The 18828-nt window shown below is 40.8% G+C and overlaps 1 protein-coding gene across 2 annotated transcripts in view; it reads left to right on the top strand.

The window, feature by feature from the left end:
- Rnmt (RNA guanine-7 methyltransferase) overlaps positions 1-18828 on the top strand; it is a 208898-nt gene that overhangs the window by 50983 nt on the left and 139087 nt on the right. The window contains exon 11 of one of the 2 annotated variants that reach the window (XM_087211138.1): positions 18507-18688. The exons of the other annotated variant lie outside the window; for it this stretch is intronic. Coding sequence (XP_087067264.1) covers positions 18507-18583 — 77 coding nt within the window. The 3' untranslated portion in view covers positions 18584-18688. Of the gene's footprint in view, positions 1-18506; positions 18689-18828 lie in introns of those variants that run through there. 2 annotated transcript variants of the gene reach the window in all.

The raw sequence follows: 18828 nt of genomic DNA, 5'->3' as shown, positions 1-18828 counted from the left end.
CAAGCTTAGAATTTTTTGGTGAACATAAATTTTCAACCCATTAAGGGTAACTTTTGTTAAATCTTATGGTGATCTTATTTTTATAGTTTTATAAGAAACCACCAATCTGTCTTCCAAAGTGGCTGTACTGCTAGGACAGCTGTGAAGTGCCTCACAGACTCTTTGCTATAAAGCTGCTGTAGGATAAAGCCTTTCTGGCTCTCTGGTCCCTCCCCACCCTTTGCCACCTGGAAGGCTTGCTGTGGTTTTAGCCATAGCAATGGAAGGCAGCCACGTCTTGCCGAGTCACGAATCCCAGCAACCTTCCAACACAGGGCACCCTCCCCACTGGCCAGTTCATGATTCATGTTTTGCCAACATGTTTATCTTTGACCCTGGGGCTGCACAAGTGGGTGTACGATGCAGGGGCTCAGTTCAGTCTTGGAGGATGAGCATCCACAGGTCCACCCCACAGATGTCCTTGGTGGCAAGGCACTGTCTGCAACGGGCATGGCACAGCCTTAGAGCCTCAGCCACAGTGCATCTAAGTTCAGTTCCATGGTGCTTGCTATTGATGAACTCTGATGTTACTAACGAGTGGGACAAGTGCTGTGGCCCAGTGTCTAAACTGGTTGTCTCAGACAGCTAGACGGTCAAAAAGTATCTGATGAGTAATTAGTAGAGCCAGCTTCCCTTCAGATTGGCACATCAAGCCTGGTTAGAGTCCATTCTCCTAAAATGAATAAACTGTCCCTCTCTCTCCAGTGAAAGCTCTAAGAAGCTGCAGTTGGCACAGTGTTCCTGGGCCACAGGTTTCCCATCTGTTTTGCAGCTCCCAGCTCCCAGGGACCAAAGCGCCATTGTTTAACTTTTCCTGGGCTCCTCCTTTTGAATATTGATCCCAAACTTCCAGTTGTTTGACATAACTTCAGGCAATTCCTTGTGACTGACAGTGGCTCCGCAGGGCTTGGCCACCTGTACATCTGGCTGCTGTTGGAGCCAGTGGGAGCGGAGGCCAACCCTTCCCCACTGTCTGCTGGGGTGGGGCTGTCTCCCCGGAGGAAGGAACTTTTGATAACTTTTGTAAGCACCAAGCCAAGTATTGGGCTCTGCCCAGAGGGACCCCTTTCTGTGATCGGCTCAGTCTGAGTGACATAGTCGGGATGGGAAATTTGATACAGCACCTTGCTCATTATAATAAAACATTCTGATTTAGTGTATTTTTAAAAGTAGACTTCTTTGTCTCTTTAGCTTTGGTTTGAAAATACCAGGCTGTGATGGTGCCAGCTGCTGCGAATGTTCTCAGAGCGCTAACAGGAGGGACAGGGTGGCCGTGCTAGTGGCTGTGAGGCGCGGTCTGTGCGGACAGTGCGCACCACTCCATGGTGGCCCTGCGCACACACAGCTCTCCCAGGGGCTCCGGAAGTGGGAGCTGCAAGCTCAGGTGATGATGGCGATGACGAGGAAGGTTAGGTTCTGGGGATGGAGCCCCAGGCTGTTCGCATCCCAGGCCAGTGCTGTCCTGCTGAGCCCCACCAAGTCCAGGGATCCTTCGCATCCCTGCGAGACTGCAGCAAGGGATATGGGTGGGCACTGGGAAGCTCAGAGCAGCAGCTGCGCCGCGTTGGGGCTGGCGAGGGAGCGGCTCGCAGGTTCTGTGCTCCCTCAGCAGCGCTCTCGGCATGAACAGGATGAGGCCTGGGCACCTGGAGAAAGGGCTGAGGCCCTTAGGGTGAATTCTGGACCCAGACTGGTTTAGGAACAAGAAGTTAATTCTGTCCAGTGTGGAGTGGGCCTCAAAGTTCCGGATTTACTGGAGGTGAAGCAAGCCCTCAGGGTATTTCCAGCCTGTGCCCCACACACCCAGTGTGCTGTTGGTGCACCGGCAAGAAGAGGCTCCTGCAGCCCCAGGGCTTGTGTCTGTCTGTGGCTCCGGAGGAGGACAGGGCCATGTTGCAGCCTCTGAGGAGAAAGCTACCCAGCAGCCCTTGGCAGCTGCTCCTGTTTTTCCAACCAACTGCAAACCAAACAGGCCCGCTTGGATGGGTGTGGGGGACCAGCCTCCCCTAGGAGCGCAGTGCAGCCCCCCTTTTGGATCTGTGGAGAGGAAGAAGAGCCACATTGCCTGTGTGAGGGACAGCAAGATCCTGCCCTGAGCCCCTGGGACCTTCGGCTGATTCCCTTGCCCCATCATGGCTTCCCACAAGCCACCTGGCATCTGCAGTCAGATTTCTAGTGTGCCTTCGGACAGGGACAATGGGCTCCGAACTGGTAAATGTTTTGGGGCCACATGGTGGGCAAGAACTCTAGGTGTACAGAAGGAGAATCTCCAGCAGGCTCCTGGGCACTCACGTAATCCTATCCCTAAAGAGTCTATAAAATCCTGATTGTACATGGTGGGATAAGGAAAAAGCAGAAACCTAACCTTGCTCATTGGCAGAGCTTACTTCACTGTGTCCTGACATTAAGCTCAATAACCTTTAATAATAATATTTGTAGGGCTGGGGATTTAGCTCAGTGGTTTCGCCGCCTGCTGTGCAAGCACACGGACCCAAGTTCGATCCCTGGTACCAAAAAAATAAATAAATAAACAAATTAGATCCAACAAATGTTTGCTGATTGACTCTCACAAACAGAAACAAAAACAAAAACCTCTGGCTTTGCCATTCCATCAGTTATGGTAGGCATCATCCTTTAACCTCTGCAGTGTAAGACAAAGCATCCTCTCTTATTAGGATGCTTACTAGGAATCTTAGGAATGGTCAGGTGGATTTACCCAGGCCTTTCTCTGACAACAACAATACAAGCTTTATGTTTTTGGCAATTTGTTGGCCTAGCCTCTCAAAATTCTCAAACTGCCATGGAAAGGCATACCCCAGAGAATCTGCTTCCATTGGTGAAATTTGACAGTAGGAACAGTTAAGGAATCCTTCATATAGCATCTTCAGTAACCCCCTAAATTGCACATATCCTTGTCTTAGAGGATGCAGTGTTGAGTAATCACGTAGCATGGCTGATTAGGCCCCACTCTTGCCAGGGAGACAGAATGATTCCGTTTGTTTCCCTCTGTTTCTGAAGGATAAAATAGAGTTTTCATGTATGGCTTCTAGAGCTGTCCTGAGTAGCCAGAGCCCAGGCCTTGCCTGAAGGTTGGGAATTGGCAGCTGAGGCAGAACCACCCAAGGCCAGGAGAGGGCAGCAAAGCTCTGTGGGCTGAGTCTGCTCAGGTTTCTGGGGAAACAATAGACTCCTTCTGTCAAAAGAGGAAGCTGAAATTTTTAAAGCATTTCTATTAAAGCCTCTCTATTTTTCACAGATATGTAGTTATGCACAATTAAGCAATATTTACTTCTCTTGCATCAACTAGATTCAAAACCTCTTACTCAAATACATCTGCCATAGATCTGGGCCACTGTAGCACTGCTCCCAGCATAGAGGAGGTGAGCCGTGGGGGGCGCTAGGAGCACCAACACCCCCCCCCCCCCACCCCATTGAAATGAGAAGACACATAAACAAGTCTCAAAACCAGACTTCCAGATCACCTACAGCAACCCCAAAGGGAAACGAGATGGAGCACTCTGATGCTCAACCACCTGGACTCCCTGAATTGGCAAGAAAAGAGGATCTGGAAAAACTGAGATCAGAAATAATCACTCAGATAACAGCAGAGCTTGTGCTCCTAGTGCAAGACATGATTAATAAATCTGGAGAGGAGCTGAGGAACATGGAATCCCAACATAGAAACAAATGGAATCCATTAAACAGATACAAACAGATTTCCAGGAGATGAAAAACTCCACTGAAAGTCTACACAGCAGAATGAGCCAATGTGAGGACAGAATTTCAAATATAAAAGATAAGATTGCAATTAGTGACCAGGAAAAGAAAAACTGCTTTAAAATTGTAAGGGACCACAAGAAATCAATCCAGCAGCTGCTAGATGATGCAAAGAAGAATAACATAAGACTGACTGGCATCAACGAAGAAACATGAGAGAGTGCAGATGACATAAAAAACTGTTCACAGAAGTGATGGCAGAAAACTTCCCAAGCAGGGGAAAAGAACTTGACATACAGATAAGTGAGGCATATAGGACTCCAACAAGCCTTGATCAAAAACAAAATCTACACATAGGCATATAATTGTTAAGATTCCAGATACCCAACAGAAGAACAAAGTTCTACAAGCAGTTAGAGAAAAGAAAGAAATCACATGAAAAGGAAAGCCCATCAGAATCACAGCAGACTTCTCAATGCAAACCCTCAAAGGCAAGAAGAGCTTGGAGTGATGTATTCCAAGCCCTAAAGGAAAACAACCTCCAACCCAGATTGATGTACCCTGCAAAACTATCTTTCAAAATGGATGGAGAAATAAGATACTTTCATGACAAAGAGCACCTTAGGAACTTCGTGAATACCAAACCAGCAGTCCAAACAATTTTAGACAATGTCCTAGGAAAAGACAATGAGGATCACAACTCCAGGAAGCACAGAAGAATGACTCTATTGGGGGGGGGGATTAAATGCAAAGGGGGAGGATCCCACAAAAAGAAAAAGTCATGACAATGATAAGTCAATATGTATCAGTTATAACCATCAATGTTAATGGCCTCAATTCACCAATGAAAAGAAATAGACTGGCAGAGTGGGTCGAGAAACAAGATCCAACAATACACTGCATACAAGAAACACTTAATTCAAAAAGAAACTCATAGATTGAAAGTTAAAGGGTGGAAAACAATACTCCATGTGACAGGAACTCCCCCCAAAAACAGGAGTAGCTATCCTCTTTGCAGATCAAGTGGATTTTAAACCAACACTGATTAAGAGAGGCAAAGAAGGACACTACATCCTTGTAAAGGGAACAATCCAAGAGGAAGAGATGACAATCATAAATATCTATGCACCAAATACTAGTGTGCCTGACTATATAAAACAAATACATACATGAAAAGTCATATTGCACTAATAAAATAATAGTGGGGGACCTCAATACCCCACTGTCACAAATAGATCAGCTAGACAAAAAATAAGTAATGAAATACTAGAACTCAATCAAACTCTTGAACAAATGAACTTAACAGATGTTTACACAGTGTTACACCACACCAAATCAGAATACACAGTCTTTTCAACTACACATGGGTTGTTCTCCAAAATAGACCACATACTCATTCATAGAACATGTTAAAATAAGTGCAAAGGAATTGATGTTATCCCCTGTATGTTATCAGACCATAGTGTGATGAAATTGGAGATCAATAGCAAAGAAACCACAAAAATTTCATAAACACATGGAAATTGAACAACACACTTCTGAATAACCAGTGGGTCACAGAGGAAATTAAAGAAATCAGACAGTTCCTTCAATTAAATGACAGTGACAGTGCAACATATTGGAATCTGTGGGACACAATGAAAGTGGTCTTATGAGGGAAATTCATAGCAGTGAATACTCTTATTAGTAAAACAGAGTGAGCCCAATTAAACAACCTAATGCTGAACCTCAAGCTTCTAGAAAAAGAAGAGCAAGACAAACCCAAAGCTCATACAAGGGAGGAAATTATATAGATCAGAGCAGGAGTCAATGTAATAGAGACCAAGAGAACCATATAAAAAATCAAGGAAGCCAAGTGTTGGTTCATCGAAAGAATAAACAAAATTGACAAATCCTTAGCCAACCTTATCAGAAAAAGGAAAGAAAAAGCCCACATCCATGCAATTAGGAATGAAAAGAGTGGAATTACAACAGACCCAGCAGAAATCCAGAGGATCATCAATACCTACCTCAAGAACCCATACGCCAATAAGATGGAAAACACAGAAGAAATGGACAGATTCCTAGATATGTATGAATTATGAAAGTTGAATGAAGAAACCTAAAAATTCTAAACAATCCAATATCAATCAATGAAATTGAAAACATAATTAAAAACTTACCAACTAAGAAAAGCCCAGGCCCTGATGGCTTCACTGCTGAATTCTACAAGACATTCAGAGAGGAACTAGTGCCACTACTCTTTAAACTCTTCAATGATATTGAAAGGGAAGCAATACTCCTGAATTCATTCCTGGAAGCAAGCATCACCTTGATCCCCAAAGCAGAGAAAGACCCAGCCAAAAAGGAGAACTATAGGCCATCTCACTAATGAACGTGGATGCAAAAATCCTTACTAAGATACTGGAAAATAGAATACAGAAGATCATCAAGAAGATCATACACCCTAACCAAGTGGGATTCATCCCAGAGATGTAGGGATGGTTCAACATATGCAAATCAATCAATGTAATACACTGTATCAATAGAGCCAAGGGCAAAAACCATATGATCATCTCAATAGATGCAGAAAAAGCATTCAACAAAATCCAACATGCATTTATGATAAAAACCCTGCAAAAAATTTTAATAGATGGTCTCTACCTCAATCTGATAAAAGCCATCTATGAAAAACCAACAGCCAGTATCGTACTAAATGGTCAAGATCTGAAGTCCTTCCCACTAAAATCAGGAAAAAGACAAGGAACATCACCACTCCTGTTCAGTATAGCCTTGGAAACATTAGCCATAACAATTAGACAAGAGAAAGAAATAAAGGGAATAAAGATAGGAAATGAAGAAGTCAAACTGTCATTATTTGTAGATGACATGATACTCTATATAGTAGACTCCAAGAACTCCACCAAAAGTCTTCTAGACTTAATAACCAAATTCAGTAGAGTAGCTGATACAAGGTCAACACACAAAAATCAATAGCTTTCCTCTACACGAACAACAGACTCACTAAGACAGAAATAGGGCAGACAATTCCTTTCACAATAGCATTCAAGAAACTGAAATAAATATCTAGGAATCAACCTAACAAAATAAAACAAAGACCTCTTCTCTGAAAACTATAACACTCTGAAAAGAGAGATTGAAGATGATATCAGAAAATGGAAAGACATCCCTTGCTCCTGGGTAGGAAGGATAAACATAGTGAAAATGGCCATATTTCCAAAACTGCTATACAGACTCAATGCAATCCCAATTGAAATCCCAGCAGCATACTTCACAGACCCGGAGAAAACAATCCAAAAATTCATTTGGAACAAGAAGAGATGTAGAATAGCAAAAGCAATTCTAGGCAACAGAGACATGGCAGGGGGTATTACAACCCCCAACTTGAAACTATACTACAAAGCTACTGTGATAAAACAGCATGGTACTGGCAAAGAAACAGACCTGAGGACCAGTGGAACAGATTAGAAGATGCAGAAACAACTCCAGGCACACACAGCCACCTCATGTTTGACAAAAGAGCCAAACATCCTTACTGGAGGGATAGATATCCTCTTTAATAAATGGTGCTGGAGAAATTGGGTTTCAACTTGCCAAAGATTAAAACTAGACCTATATCTCTCACCATGCACTCAACTAAAATTGAAATGATTAAAGATCTAAATATTAAAACAGAAACACTAAACTGGCTGGAACAGAGGTTAGGTAGAACTCTTGAAGACATTGGTTTAGAAGAAGATTTTATGAAGAAAACCTTAGTTGTCTGTGAACTAGCACAAACAATCAACAAGTGGGATTTCTTCTTATTAAAAAGTTTCTGCACAGCAAGAGAAGCCACCAGCAGTGTGAAGAGACAACCCACAATGTGGGAAAAAATTTTCACCTGCTATGCCTCAGACAAAGATCTGCTATCTAGAATCTATAAACAGCTTAAAAAAATCAGACCTCCTAAATTTAAAAGACCCAACCCAAAAACGGGCATCTGAAATGAACAGACATTTCTCAGACAAGTAGAAATGGCAAATAAACATATGAAAAAATGTTCAATATCACTGGTCATTTGAGAGATGCAAACGAAAACAATGCTGAGATTCCACCTCATTCCAGAAAGAATGGCTGCTATCAAGAAATCAACAAATAACAAATCCTGGCTGGGGCTGTGGGGAAAGAGGAACACTGCTCCACTGATGGTAGGAGTGCAGACTGGTGCAACCACTGTGGAAATCAGTATGGAGATACCTCAAAGAACTAGGACTGGAAGTCCCATTTAACCCACCTATTCCCCTGCTGGGTATCTTGCCCAAAGAATTCAAAGAATCACATCACAGTGATATATGTGCACCCTTGTTCATAGCAGCACAGTTTGTAATAGCTAAAACTTGGAAGGAGCCCAAATGCCCATCAACTGGAGACTGGATAAAGAAAATGTGTTTTTTAAAATAAAATGGAGTACTACACAGCCATCAAAAATGAGAAATTAGAGACATTTATAGCTAAATGGATGTACATTGAAATGATACTCCTAAGTGAAATAAATAGGATACACGTGTAAATACTGAATAGTTTCTCTAGTGTGAGACACTCAAAGTGTAAATAAGGACTAAAAGGTATACTAGATAATGTGAAATAGGAAGAAAAGGGGCAAAGGGGAAGTGGGAGGGGTAGGGGAAAGAAAGAAGGGAATGGAATTAATATGAGAAAAAGAAAGTGGAAAGAAAGTCTTTGTAAATAGGGAGGGATGGAGAGGTTGAAGGGAGGACAGGGGAAGGGGGAAAAATAAGAACCAAGAGAGGTTATGTAAAGGTGCAAATTTCCAATGATGACTGTCATTATATTGTATACCTAAAATGTACCAATAAAATAAAAAAAATCTGCCATAGTAACTTGCCTTGGTGCCTGGAATTTTAACATGCTGTATTGATTTTTTTTCAATAAGGCATTATTTTCTATCAAAATGCAAATAATCTGGAGGCTTCGACTTAGTTTGCATGAAGCCAATTCGTCATGTAGGGCACAGAGGTGATGTAAGATTCTACTGGGATCATTATGATACTTAGGTGGAAGAGTACAGAAAAGTAAATATTTTACAATAGAACACCTGAAACATACCTCACCGTTTAGGAGCTCTAGAACATTAAAATAATAACTGGAATTATACTTTCATCTCTAGACATGCAAAAATTTGTAATTTATACTTCTCTGGTGGGAAGTTAAAAAGGAACTTAATAAATGAGTGTGTTATCCCCCACCCCAAAGAGCAAGCTGAGGTTAATGGTGTTGGAATCAAGTCAGTAGGGGCTCCCATTCCCAACAAGGAACTGGACTAGGAAGGCAAAAGGATTCCAGTTCGAGGGAGTCCAGCCCAGACTCATCCTGGTTAGGAGAGACAAGAGGTTGATTGTGTTGGCAGGTTGCTGAGAGGCAGCTTTTTAATCTTACCAAGATCATTCATAACATTATTACAGAGGTGAAATACATTTGTCAGAGAAGAATCTGGAAACTAGGAAATAATGCACAGAAGAAAGTAAATTCATCTGCCATCATGCCGACGAGGGAAAACTGTTGTGGTGTACACTCTAATAGCCGAGTTTGCCTGTGTATGAATCATCTATCTTCCTCCATATGTCACCAATACTTTCCCCTGCAATTATATATTTTTCTAAAACATGAAGAAGCACACTCCGTGGTCCTCTGCCCCGGGTATGCCAAGGAGCACCTTGTGTGAGTGTCCCAGCTGCACAGTGGGTGGCGTCCTGGGACTCTGCCTCCCGATGGCAGAGCCCTTCTGCTCCCAAACGGGCACTAAGAAGCTAATAGAGTCAGTTTGGGCAAACCGGGAAATATCGATGATCTTTGAGCTCAAAATACCTCTTTTATTTTTATTTCCTGCTAGTTTTTGTACAAAGGCATACATATTCCAACATGATTGCAATCCAGTTTGCATATTATAGATTAACATTTTAAAAACGGATTATTCTCATAACTTTTAATGACTGGGTGATATTCTTCCTCATGGACAGAGAATGCTTTGTCGTCCCATTGTTGCTTTTTGGCTGTGATGAATGATTCTGCTGTGAACCTCCTTTGCCCTGAGGGCACTTGGTGTTGCCCAGGGCACCTGCAGCTGCACTGCGGATCCCAATCCTAGCCTTACCCTAGAGTTTACCATGAAACAACTTGTTTTATTATGCTTTTCATGTCACTCTATTATATTGATAGTCTTTGGAACAAAAGACATTTATTTATAGCATTTTGTTCTTCGTAGTAGTATTTCCATTTGCACAATATAATAATTCTTGATTGATGAAAACTGAATGTTGGCAATTGAATGTTTTTCCTAGACAGGAAGTGTTACTAAAGTCACACAAGGGGGGAGCCCGCTGACACCAGGGATGTCAGTATCAGCTGCTTACCTTCGTTTTTGAGAAGGGATAAATTCTGTTATTGAGGTATTCCTTTCTTTCTTTTTTTTTTTTTGCTGAATTTAATTATTACTAGAAGGCATGTTGAATTGGATAGTAACAGTTTAGAAAAGAAATAAGCAGATTTTAAATGAATTTCATTTTTTTTGTACCAGGAATTGAACTTGGGTCCTTGCGCTTGCGCAGCAGGCAGTGAAACCACTGAGCTGAATCCCTGGCCCATGAATTTCATTTTTGTAGAAGGATTTTTCATAAATGATTCTTTTCTTCTGTATATTATCCTAGTGCAACTAAAAGAACTTAAGAAAAACTAAAAATTAACCCACCAAAAAGTAACATGCCTGGCAGAGACTTTCCACACAAGGGGAAGATTTTCATGGCTATGCAAGCTTTTAGAGAATACACCTGTTTTACGTGTATATTAGATTATTTGTGGTAATGAGGAAATAATGAGTCAGTGAATGGTAATATCTAAGTGTATAATGGTTATATGTAAGTAGGAACTAAAGGGAAGGACTGAGGAGTTTCTTCTGTAGATTCACACGTCTTTGCTGAAGAAAGTAGAGATTCAGGAATCCAGCAATGGCGTGCGATGGTGGAGCTGAAAAGCTAAGATCCTGATGGGTTTTCTTCATGAGGATTTGAATAAAAACAGATGTGACCCATGGACTAGATCTGGAGTGCTTTCTTCTTATTGGCATTAGTCACATTGTTTCATACAAGAACAATTGTAAAAGAGTTCATGGCTAACACTCTCAAGTTAAAAGTGTCTAAAAATAGAAAATAAATAAAAGCAAATGGCAACAGGCAAAATTTACCATCACTGACCACTTGCTTTGGAGACTGAAGAAATGTATTTTCCTCTACTGCCTACAGTCACACCTCACTTTTGTTAGCAGGTTACCATCATTACACTGAAGACTTTTACTGACCACCCTGGGTACATTACAGAAATAGGTCCCTTGGACTGATTCTCTCCTCATTTCCTTATCTTCACACCCAGAGAAGCCATGCACTGAAAAGGAAGAGACCTGTAGGTGAAATCTTATTAAATTTGTCCTGTGTTTACTCTCCAGTCATTGATTTCTTTGAAATAGAACATTTATTTAAAATTGTATAATTCTTTTTTTTGTATTAAATTCTTTTATTAGTACATTGTAGGTATACAACACAATTACATTTCTCATTGGGAATTGTACCTTAACATAATGCATCTTGGTTCTTATTTTTTCCCCATTCCTAGCCCTCCCTTCACCCCCTCCGCCCTTCCCTATTGACAAAGACTTTATTTCCATTTTTTCCATTTCTCATCATTTTTCCTTTCCCTTCTTTCCTTTCCCCTGCCCCTCCCACTACCCCTACCCCTTTGGACCTTTTCTTCCTATTTTACATTATCGATTATTCATTCTAATCATTGGTACGTTTTAGGTATACAATATAATGACATTCATCATTGGAATTTGCACCTTTACATAGTCTCTCTTGGTTCTTATTTTTCACCCTTGCCCAGCCCTCCCTTCAACCCCTCCAGTCCTCCCTATTTACAAAGATTTTGTTCCTATTTTTCCATTTACTCATTAATCCCATTCCCTTCTATTCTTTCCCCTAGCCCTCCCACTTCCTTCCCCTTTGCCCCTTTTCTTCCTGTTTCACATTACCTATTATACATTTAGTCCTGATTTACACTTTCAGTTTCTCACATCAGAGAAACTATTCGGTATTTACACATGTGTGTCCTATTTATTTCACTTAAGAGTATCGCCTCAATGTGCATCCACTTAGCTATAAATGTCTCTAATTTCTCATTTTTGATGGCTGAGTAGTACTCCATTTTATAAAAAACCCACATTTTCTTTATCCAGTCTCCAGTTGATGGGCATTTGGGCTGTTTCCAAGTTTTAGCTATTACAAAATGTGCTGCTATGAACATGGGCGCACATATATCACTGTGGTATGATTCTTTGAATTCTTTGGGGAAGATCCCCAGCAGTGGAATAGTGGGGTCAAATGGGACTTCCAGTCCTAGTTCTTTGAGGTATCTCCATACTGATTTCCACAGTGGTTGCACCAGTCTACACTCCCACCAGCAGTGGAGCAGGGTTCCTCTTTCCCCACAGCCGTGCCAGCATGTGTTATTGATTGATTTCATGATAGCAGCCATTGTTTCTGGAGTGAAGTGGAATCTCAGTGTTGTTTTCATTTGCATCTCTCGAATGACTAGTGATGTTGAACATTTTTTCCATGTATTTATTTGCTATTTCTACTTCTTTGTCTGAGAAATATCTGTTCATTTCAGATGCCCATTTTTGGATTGGGTCTTTAAATTTGGGAGGTCTGATCTTTTTAAGTTTTTTATAGATTCGAGATAGTAGACCTTTGTCTGAGGAAGAGCAGGTGAAGATTTTTTCCCACATTGTGGGTTGTCTCTTCACACTGCTGGTGGTTGCTCTTGCTGTGCAGAAGCCTTTTAATAAGAAGACATCCCATTTGTTGATTGTTTGTGTTAGTTCATGGGCAACTGAGGTTTTGTTCATAAAACCTTTTCCTACACCGATGTCTTCAAGAGTTCTACCTAACCTCTGTTCCAACTGGTTCAGAGTTTCTATTTTAATATTTAGATCTTTAATCCATTTTGATTTTAGTTTAGTGCATGGTGAGAGATACAGGAGGTCTAGTTTTAATCTTTGGCAAGTTGAAGCCCAATTTTTCCAGCACCATTTATTAAAGAGGCTATCTTTCCTCCAGTGAGGGTGTTTGGCTCCTTTGTGGAAGATGAGATGGCTGAGTGTGCCTGGAGTTGTTTCTGCATCTTCTAATCTGTTCCACTGGTCCTCAGGTCTGTTTCTTTGCCAGCACCATGCTGTTTTTATCACAGTAGCTTTGTAGTAGAGTTGCAGGTTGGGGATTGTGGTACCCCCTGCCTTGTCTCTGTTACCTAGAATTGCTTTTGCTATTCTGGGTCTCTTCTTGTTCCAAATGAATTTTTGAATTTTTTTCTCGAGGTCTATGAAGTATGCTGCTGGGATCTCAATTGGAATTGCATTAAATCTATATAGCAGTTTTGGAAGTATGGCCATTTTCACTCTATTAATCCTTCCTACTCAGGAGCAGGGGATATCTGTCCATTTTCTGATTTCGTCTTCAATCTCTCTTTTCAGAGTGCTATAGTTTTCAGAGAAGAGGTCTTTGATTTCTTTCGTTAGGATGATTCCTAGGTATTTCAGTTTTTGGATGCTATTGTGAAAGGAATTATTTGCCCTATTTCTCTGTCAGTGAGTCTGTCATTGATGTAGAGGAAAGCTATTGATTTTTGTGTGTTAACCTTGTAACCAGCTACTTTACTGAATTTGGTTATTAAGTCTAGAAGACTTTTGGTGGAGTTCTTGGAGTCTTCTATATAGAGTATCATGTCATCTGCAAAGAATGACAATTTGACGTCTTCATTACCTATCTTTATTCCTTTTATTTCTTTCTCTTGTCTAATTGCCGTGGCTAATGTTTCCAGAACTATATTGCACAAGAGTGGTGATAGTGAACATCCTTGTCTTGTTCCTGATTTTAGTGTGAAGGGTTTCAGTTTTTGACCATTTAGTATGATATTGGCTGTTGGTTTTTCATAGATGGCTTCTATCAGTTTGAGGTAGAGACCATCTATTCCAATTTTTTGTAGGGTTTTTATCATAAATGCATGTTGGATTTTGTCAAATGCTTTTTCTGCGTCTATGGAGATAATCGTATGGTTTTTGTCCTTGGCTCTATTGATATAGTGTATTACATTGATTGATTTGCATATATCAAACCATCCCTGCATCCCTGGGATGAATCCCACTTGATGAGGGTGTATGATCTTCTTGATGATCTTCTGCATTCTGTTTGCCAGTATCTTATTAAGGATTTTTGCATCTATGTTCATTAGTGAGATTGGCCTATAGTTCTCTTTTTCAGTTGGGCCTTTCTCTGCTTTGGGGATCAAGGTGATGCTTGTTTCCAGGAATGAATTTGGAAGTATTGTTTCCCTTTCAATTTCATTGAAGAGTTTAAACAGTAGTGGCAGCAGTTCCTCTCTAAATGTCTTGTAGAATTCAGCAGTGAAGCCATCAGGGCCCGGGCTTTTCTTAGTTGATAAGTTTTTAATGACATTTTCAATTTCATTGGTTGATATTGGGTTGTTCAGAATTTTTAGGTCTTCTTTGTTCAACTTTGGTAATTCATATGTCTAGGAATCTGTCCATTTCTTCTGTGTTGTCCATCTTATTGGCGTATAGGTTCTGGAAGTAGGTATTGATGATCCTCTGGCTTTCTGCTGGGTCTGTTGTAATTTCACCCTTTTCATTCCTAATTGCATGGATTTGGGCCTTTTCTTTCCTTTTTCTGACAAGGTTGGCTAAAGGTTTGTCAATTTTGTTGATTCTTTCCAAGAACCAACTCTTGGCTTCATTGATTTTTTTGTATCATTCTCTTAGTCTCCATTGCATTGATTTCTCCTCTGACCTTTATAATTTCCTCCCTTGTATGAGCTTTGGGGTTGTCCTGCTCTTCTTTTTCTAGAAGCTTGAGGTTCAGCAGCAGGTTGTTTAATTGGGCTCATTCTGTTTTCCTAATAAGAGTATTCACTGCTATGAATTTCCCTCATAAGACTGCTTTCATTGTGTCTCATAGATTCCGATACATTGTATTGTCATTGTCATTTAATTGAAGGAACTGTCTGATTTCTTCTTTAATTTCCTCTGTGACCCATTGGTTATTCAGAAGTATGTTGTTCAATTTCCACGTGTTTATGAAATTTTTTGAGTTTCTTTTGCTGTGGATCTCCAATTTCATCACACTTTTGTCTGATAATATACAGGGGATAACTTCAATTCCTTTGCACTTACTTAAACATGTTGTATGTGTGAGTACGTGGTCTATTTTGGAGAATGACCCATGTGCAGCTGAGAAGAATGTGTATTCTGATTTTAAGGGGTGGAAGACTCTGTAAACATCTGTTAAGTTCATTTGTTCAAGAGTTTGATTGAGTTCTAGTATTTCATGACTTATTTTTAGTCTAGTTGATCTATCTATTTGTGACAGTGGGGTGTTGAGGTCCCCCACTACAATTGCGTTCGTGCATATACGACTTTTCATGTCCGTTAGTATTAGTTTTATATAGTTGGGCACACTAGTGTTTGTTGCATAGATATTTATGATTGTCATCTCTTCCTCTTGGATTCTTCCCTTTACAAGGATGTAGTGTCCTTCTTCATCTCTCTTAATCAGTGTTGGTTTGAAATCTACTTGATCTGCCAAGAGGATAGCTACTCCTGCTTTTTTTGGGGTTCCCGTCACAGGGAGTATTATGTTCCATCCTTTAACTTTCAGTCTGTGAGTTTCCTTTTGAATTAAGTGTGTTTCTTGTATGCAGCATATTGTTGGATTTTGCTTCTTGACCCATTCTGCCAGTCTATTTCTTTTGATTGGTGAATTGAGACCATTAATGTTGATGGTTATAACTGAAACGTATTGACTTGTCATTGCCATGACTTTTTCTTATTGTTGGGTTCTCCCCCTTTACATTTAATTTCTTGTCATACCAGATGGGTTCATTCTGCTTTGCTTCCTGGGGTTGTGATCCTCAATGTCTGTTCCTAGGATATTGTGCAAAATTCTTTGGAGTGCTGGTTTGGTGTTCACGAAGTTCCTAAGGTGCTCTTTGTTGTGAAAGTATCTTATTTCTCCATCCATTTTGAAAGATAGTTTTGCAGGGTACATCAATCTGGGTTGGAGGCTGTTTTCTTTTAGGGCTTGGAGAATGTGTCACTCCAAGCTCTTCTGGCCTTGATGGTTTTTGTTGAGAAGTCTGCTGTGATTCTGATAGGCTTTCCTTTGTATGTGATTTGTTTCTTTTCTCTGACTGCTTGTAGAACTTTGTTCTTCTGTGATGTTTTTGGAATCTTAACAATTATATGCCTATGTGTAGATTTTTTTTTTTCATCAAGGCTATTTGGAGTCCTATATGCCTCACTTATCTGTATGTCAAGCTCTTTCCCCTGCTTGGGAAGTTTTCTGCCATTATTTCTGTGAAGATATTTTTTTATGTCATCTCCACTCTCTCCTGTTTCTTCATTGAGCCCAATCAGCCTTATGTTATTCTTCTTTGCATCATCTAGCAGCTGCTGGATTGATTTCTCATGTTCCCTTATAAGTTTGAAGTAATTTTTCTTTTCCTGGTCACTAATTGCAATCTTATCTTCTATATCTGAAATTCTGTCCTCACATTGGCTGATTCTGCTGTGTAGACTTTCAATGGAGTTTTTCATGTCCTGGAAATCTATTTGCATCTGTTTTATGGATTCCATTTGTTTCTTATGTTGGGATTCCATCATGTTCCTGAGCTCCTCTCTAGATTTATTAATCATGTCTTGCACTAGGGGCACAATTTCTCCTGTTATCTGAGAAATTATTTCTGATTTCATTTTTTCCAGATCCCCTTTTGTTGCCAGTTCAGTGGGTCCGGGTGGTTGAGTATCAGAGTGTTCCATCTTATTTCCCTTTGGGGTTGCTGTAGGTGATCTGGAAGTCTGGTTTTGAGACTTATTTACGTGTTTTCTCATTTCGACTGGTGTGGGGGGCTGTTAGCGCCTGCACAGATTCCTCTGAGCTGGGTGAGGTGGGCCAGGGGCCAGGAGCAGCAGTAGGGATGGTGACCCAAAAGCCCTTTCCTGTGGGCTGGGAGCAGCGGGAGGGACGGTGGCCTGGAAGCCCCTTCCTCTGGGCCAGGAGCAGTGAGACAGAAGGTGGCCCGAAAGCCCTTTCCTCTGGGCTGGGAGCAGTGGGAGGGATGGTGACCGGGAAGCCCCTTCCTCTGGACCAGGAGCAGTGGGACGATGGCTCAGAAGCCCCTACCTCTGGGCCGGGAACAGCGGGACTCAGTACCTTGGTCTGGTGGTCTGGTGTCCTCTGCGTCTTTGTAGTGTGGAACCAGGTGGCTGCTTATCTGCAGCGTGGTGATTCGGCATATTCCTTGGGCCTGGGGACCTCGGTAGGGCATGGGCAGACCTGCCTGTCTGCAGCGGGCTGATTCGGCGTGTTCTGTGCGACTCAGGACCTCAGTAAGGCATGGGCAGACCTGCCTGTCTGCCTAAAATCGTATAATTCTTTTAAGTTTCTTCTAGAAATAAGCAGGTTACAAGTTAGATTTGTGTCATGTACTAAAATTTCTTTTTTTATTACTGTATGTTTGCAATAGGTAATGCACACCTCCCTCCTGTGGAGCTGGTGCATGGACACAACACATCTGAACCCCTCGCTCACCCCTTTCTCCCCTCCCTCCATCTCCTGACCCTGTTCCCATTGACAAAGATCTGTCTCCCCACTTACTATTATCTATGTTTTGTTTTGCTTTTTATTTACACTTTGGGTTTCTCATATAAGAGAAACCATGTGATATTTAAGCTTGTGTGTCTGATTAATTTCACTTAAGATTATGGTCTTGAGGTGCATCCATTAACCTAAAAATGCCTTGAGTTGATCCCTCTTTATGGCAATGTATTATTCTATTTTCCTTATCCATTCATCTATTGAGGAACATATAGACTGTTTTCAAGATTTAGCTATTATAAATTGTGCTGCTGTAAACATGGGTGTGCATGGAACACTGTAATATGATGTCTTTAACTTTTTTGGGAAGATACGTAGAAGATGAATAGCTGGGTTAAATGGAATTTCTAGTTTTAGTTTTTGAGGAATCTCCTTACTGATTCCCTTAGTAGTTTTACTAGTTTACATTCCCACCAACAATGAAGAACAATTCCTTTTCCCTCAAAGTCTTGCCAGTATTGGTTATTATTTGATTTCTTGATGATAGCTATTCTTTCTGGGGTAAGACGGAATCTCAATGTTGTTTTAACTTGCATTTCTCTAATGGCCAATGGTGTTGAATGTTTCTTTGTGTATTTATTGGCCATTTGTACTTCTCCTGTGAATTGTCTATTCATTTCACTTGCCCATTTTTTGATTGGGTCTTTTATTTTGGGAGTCTAATTTTTTTGAATTCTTTATATATCCTAGATATTAATCCTTTGAGGAATAGTTGGCAGTTCTTTTTCCTATTCTGTTGGTTGTCTTTTCACTATGCTGGTTGTTTCTTTTGCTATGCAGAAGCTTTGTAATTTGATGTGATCCATTTGTTAATTCCCTGTACTATTTTCTGAGCAAATGGGGTTCTGTTCAGAAAGTCCTTGTCTATCCTTATGACTTAAAGAATTTTACCTATTTTATCTTCCAGCAGGTTGTGTTTCTATTTTAACCTTAGCTCTTGCTTCATTTTGATTTTTTTTTTTTTGTACCCAGGATCAAACTCAGGACATTGCGCTTGGAAGGCAGGCGGCAGAACCACTGAGCTAAATCTCCAGCCCACTTCATTTTGATTTTAATTTGGAATGTGGTGAGAGATATGAGTCCAGACTCATTCTACTGGATGTGGATAGCCAGTTTTCCCAGCACCATTTATTAAACAAGATCTCTTTCCTTCAGTATGTTTTTGGTCCCTTTGTCACAGGTCAAATAGTTAAGTGTCATGCTGTTAGATTTCATATATGACTTTCAGAAGTCAGAACTTTCCTCTCCAGATGTAGGATTGGAAGTGTGGAAGGGACATTTGGACCTGCCCACC

Source organism: Heterocephalus glaber, unplaced genomic scaffold (assembly GCF_053883595.1).
Source record: "Heterocephalus glaber isolate CG9 unplaced genomic scaffold, H.glaber_assembly_v1.0 deba00001300, whole genome shotgun sequence".
Classification (NCBI taxonomy): domain Eukaryota; kingdom Metazoa; phylum Chordata; class Mammalia; order Rodentia; family Bathyergidae; genus Heterocephalus; species Heterocephalus glaber.
The sequence above is the reverse complement of the archived record's forward strand: the minus strand, read 5'-3'. Positions and strand labels throughout refer to the sequence as shown.